The sequence below is a fragment of the Tribolium madens genome, unplaced genomic scaffold, assembly GCF_015345945.1.
Source record: "Tribolium madens isolate multiple individuals breed KSU strain unplaced genomic scaffold, Tmad_KSU_1.1 Scaffold_19;HRSCAF=116;Tcas5.2_LG9, whole genome shotgun sequence".
Lineage (NCBI taxonomy): Eukaryota > Metazoa > Arthropoda > Insecta > Coleoptera > Tenebrionidae > Tribolium > Tribolium madens.
Genome location: NW_025400983.1, coordinates 2928537 through 2933658, shown reverse-complemented (window position 1 = coordinate 2933658; position 5122 = coordinate 2928537). Strand labels below are relative to the sequence as shown.

General features: G+C 30.9%; 1 protein-coding gene across 1 annotated transcript in view; it reads right to left on the bottom strand.

Annotated features, from left to right (window-relative positions):
- LOC123012370 (ATP-binding cassette sub-family G member 8) overlaps positions 1 to 5122 on the bottom strand; it is a 21008-nt gene that overhangs the window by 9243 nt on the left and 6643 nt on the right. The window contains exons 2-6 of the mRNA XM_044410239.1: positions 1280 to 1444; positions 1103 to 1234; positions 916 to 1053; positions 731 to 863; positions 485 to 678 (exon numbers count right to left, since the gene is read on the bottom strand). Of these exons, the coding sequence (XP_044266174.1) occupies positions 485 to 678; positions 731 to 863; positions 916 to 1053; positions 1103 to 1234; positions 1280 to 1422 (740 nt within the window). The 5' untranslated portion in view covers positions 1423 to 1444. The remainder of the gene's footprint in view (positions 1 to 484; positions 679 to 730; positions 864 to 915; positions 1054 to 1102; positions 1235 to 1279; positions 1445 to 5122) is intronic.

Genomic DNA, 5122 nt, shown 5'->3' with positions numbered 1-5122 from the left:
TGTTTTTTTAGACAGTTTTTTATTTATGTAGAACTTTTTTTCTTTGTATTATTATAAATTTTAATTTTAATTTTATTTGTTTTATTTTTAATTTTTTTATTATCTTCATTTTCATTATATACTTTCATTATTTATTATTTTTTACACTACTAGTTCTTAAAGGTACCATTATTTAGTTTGTCGAAAGATTGTAAAATTGTTTTTTTCTTTGTCCTAACGGTCAATAATCATTCGGATTATTAACCAAGGGCAATAATGGATTAAAGATGGGTAAACACCGACACAAAAAGGTAAGGTTATATTCTTCACGGTTGTATTTCTGAGAAATAAAAGTGCTAGTAGTAAAAAAAATATTATATAGAACACGGTCGAATTTTTTCCTATAGCTTTTCACTTATTAATTCCCTCGGCGCTACGCCTCTCGGGTACCAATCAGCTGGGCTTTTTTTGGACAATATTTTATTTTTGAATCAGTATTACCAACCTGTCCACCACGTCGTGATGGTGCCCAAACTCGGCCACACTGTTCCTCCTGTGATGGGGGTGTGGCACGTGGAAGCCTCGCCCATACTCGGCGGCTAGTAAATTAGCCTCCGAGACACTTTTATTCCGGTTCCATTGATTATGAGTCCGGACTCCACCTTGTTGCATTGCCGCGAGAGGAATTCCGGGACTTCCCTAAAACCAATAATGGGTTAAATGGCCCGGAAAATTGTGGGAATCGCCCCACCCCGTGATAGTGTGTGTTTTGCATCCGGAAGTCTGGATCGGAGCGGTATTTCCGGTTTTGCTTGTAATTGGTCTCATTATCCGAACTATCGTAACCGGAACTGCCATCTCGCAAACCGCGAGTTTTTGGGCCTCTGAAAAATTCTCTAATAATACAAAAACCGGAGTTTTTCGGAAAAGGGGCACCTCGTGTGGGGGCGAGTCGAGGCATTCCGGACGAAATGTTGGGGAGTCCCCGAACGGTTGCTTCCGTTATGGTTCGGCGGAAACACACGAGGGAGCCCGAACTTCAAATACGTGTACATGTTGGAGCCCAAAGCCGACCTGGATTAAAAAAATTAATTCACAGCAATTTGAAACAAATACTAGTTACTTTGGGCCGTATCGCGGGTGTGATAAGATTGACTGAACGGTGGTGTCGCGTAATTGGAAGTTGCCATAAGGGAGGGGGCTTTTGTCAGTCGAGCCCAAGGCACTGTCAGTAAAATCCGAGTTGAGGTTTTGTCTGTAAAAAAATATTGATTTTGGGTAAAATTTTGGGTTTTTTGACCTGTAGATGGACCAGGCGTGGAGGTCTTCACTGGTGGTTCCTGAGAAAGCTCGCGAATCTGGGTTCGATGGTACTGAGTACTTTCGTTCCATTTCGAAGCCTTGCGAGCCACCCCCCTGCGAAGGGGTGCGACTTCGCACCATCTTGGCCTACAGGCAAGTTATTCTGTAAAAAAACGAAATAAACTCAAGCATTTCGAAGATTTATTTTATTTTTCTTCAGTTAGAAGAAAAGAGAGAAGCAAAAAGTGTTTCATAACTGTGATAAAAATGAGAATAAAACCAAAGTTGTGTTTTTGAAATAAACACCCTGTATGTTAGTTTAGTATAAAACAAAACAAAAAAATTGGAAAAAATTCTTATGGCTTTAGTTAGCTCCGTTTGACACTAAAATTATATTGTACTCTTTTGAAATAAACACTCTGTATACAACTAATCTATTTAATTCCACTAAAGTTTTGCAAATCTAAACCTTTGGTTAAATAAATTAAAATTGTTTTTATTGAAAAAAAATTCAAACCGAAGGTATCATAATTTTTTGAGGATTTTTTTTGAGAAAAGTCACATTGCAACTTCAGATTCAATTTAAATTAAAATTAATAATAAAAAGAAATTTTGAAACAAAAAGTAAAAAACATACGTTTGAAAAAATTATACAATCCAACTTTCAAAAATTCCATTAAAAGCAATACCGAGAGCAAAATGTTGACCAAAATCTTGGCTATTGATGTTTAACTATATATTTTCCTATTTTAAATTTTTTTAATAATTGTAAAATTAAATTAAATGAATTATTTTCGCATGATTATTTCATTTCATCTGACACAAAAAAATATTTTTAGAAATTTGATCAATTTTTTAAAAAAATACCAAAGCATGGTAATAAATAAATTATAACTTAGGCTTTTTTTGCTTTTTATGATCTAAAATCTGTTTCAATAAATTTCCTCTTTCCAGAAAGAATTTTTGTCAAAGATCCAATTTTGTAAAAATATTTTTTTTTCACAAAAATTTTAATTTCCACCGCGATATTAAAAAAAGTTTCCCAGATTTTAGCATTAATTTCTTAATAAAAAAATAAAATGCGAAATTTTTTATAAGAAATTAGAAATTAATCATCGTGTTTAAAAACTAATAAATCGTGTTTAAAAACACATAAATTTTGCTTTTTAAAACAATTACTAAATATATTTTTACACTTTTTCTTATTAATGATTGAGTCTGTTTCAAAATTTGAAAATCAAGTTATTTTTTCATTTTTTTAATCAAATTTTTTGGGTAAGCTCTTATTCAGATCAATGAGAACATTACTTCAATAGAAATTTTTTGTTTTTTTTAAGGGCAAAATTCTGGATTTTTAGTAAATCTTTGAATATGATGTAGCATTTTTTGCATTTCTGATGTTTTAAAATTTTAAATTAATTTTGTTTCACACTTTTGAAATATCATATAGTATTTTTAGTCCATTATTTCAGATCTATAAAAAATTGACATCTATAAAGATATAAAACGCAAAAACCGTCTTTTCTATTTTTTAACCATTGGTGTTGTTTTTTCAATTTAATAAATCAATTTCTCCGTCTTTTCACATCTATAAAAACGTTGGTTCAATAGAAATTTTATGTTTTGAATTTTAAATGCATTTTTGGTTTCTACTTCTGAGATATCATTTTCATTTAGTATTTTTTAAATTAAAGTCCATTTCAGATATATAAACAATTAATATTGGGAAAAATTCTTATGGCTTTAGTTAGTACTGTTTGACACAAAAACTGTATCGTACTTTTTTTGAAAATTCAAACCAAAGGCAATTATAATTTTTTGAGGATATTTTTTGAGAAAAGTTACATTGCAACTTCAGATTCAATTTAAAGTAAAATTAATAAAAAAAAAACAAATTTTGAAACATTGCGCTGAAATGCTAACTACATGTACACAAAAGTCACAAATAAACCTCGCATTTTTTTAAATAAAAATAAATGTTTCATCCGCAAACGTCACAAAAGTAACCACTTTTTAGTATGAGTAAATGCCACAAGTAAAAGTTTTACTTTTCAGCCATGGAGTAAAAATTCTATTTTTGCGCCTAAACGTTTTTACTTTTACTAGACATTATTGACATTTATACCAATGTTTTTCTTTTTTCTTTCGCTGTTTCAAGTTCATTGTAGCTCATCAGCATTCGACATTTTTCACTACTAACTGCACTAGTTAAATTAATAAACACTTTCAAAAATCTTAACACAAATTCCGATACTGACGCGTTTTGTTTGTTTATTAGCGTTGTTATGATTTTATTACTTGCAAAGCGTCCTAATTATTTTGTTTATTTACTTGCTAATTAGAGTATCTAAATACGTTTGCGAATAAAATAGTGTATGTTACAAAAACTATGGTTTTTACTCTTAATAACATAATATACTATTTTTCAGTTTTACAATTTTTTAGTTTTATTTTTAGTTCTATACATTTGAATGAAAATTCAAAAAACATCAATGGCAGTTTGAGTAAAACTTTAAAGGCAAAAGTGAAAATTTAATGAAAATTTCTTAATCGTCAATCTCTCAATTATGAATGTTCTTCTTTTTGTAGTGAGTTTAAAAAATTCACGTTTCCAGACTAAACACATTAGCGTGTTAATAGTGCATTTTAGTCACGTGATGCTAAGTAACAGCCTAGTTAAGCACTTAGTTAACTGTTAATGTCTTAAAAAGGCGCCTAAGTGTAAAAAACAAATTTAAGTAAACGAAACACGTTAAAACGCTTTAATTTTGATTTTTTTGTTAAATACTGCGAATCGTAAATTTGCATATTGCATGTGCATTAATCGAGGCCAATCGATGAGTGGCTTGCATCCTGCGCACGACTCGTCTATTTATTTTTTCTCCCACTTGAATAAATCCAACATTTGCATAAAAATGCCCATTGATGGAATGCAGTTAGCACAAAAACACACATCTACAATGCAAAAGTCGCCAGTTTTTATGCAAATCAAGCAGGAAGAGCAGAGTGTGATTTTTCCAGCGGCCGTTCACCTGAAGATCACTTTCGTCTGTTTGGGGCTCGAGGAGTAGTACTGCACGGTTGGGATATCATTGTTGCGGAGAGAATGGGGGGCCAGAGTCACTGGCCCCGTCACTAACCTCTTCAAGGTCCTCCTGCAGCCTCCTCGGCCACAAAACGCAGCCGACGAGAAAAAATAATCGAAATTTATTTTTATTTTTTCCACGCAACGAATTACACAACTCTACAAAAAAAATTGTCTTTGTCTTAACATTTATGTTGTGATTTTTCCATTCATTATGCTTTAAAATAAAGCAAAACACCCATATTTCTTAAAAAGTTTGCTTTTATGGTAGTTATGATAATAAACCCTATTTCTTGAGTAAGCACACAGACGTAGGTCTAACGTTTTTTATACGTTACAAGGGTTAAAATAACGTTATACGTGGAAATTTTCAACGTTGTTTTATGGTTGTATGACAATGTTTTATTATTAACGTTTATGTTACGTAGTTTGTTAACTAATTTTATTATTTTTACCAATTTATAACGTTAAAAGTACGTCTCAAATTAAATTTGTATATACGTAAAAAATGTTAAAGTTTTTTAACGTTATCGTTAGATTATATTTATTAACGTTTGTTTTGAACGTATAATTAACGTTTAAAAAATTTTGATTCGGCATTTATGCCACTGTCTAACGTTAGTATAACCTTTTATTTTAATAATATATTGACGTAAAAAACGTTAAAGTTGTTTAACGTTATCATTTGATTATATTTACTAACGTTTGTTTTGAACGTATAATTAACGTTTAAAAAATTTTGATTCGGCATTTATG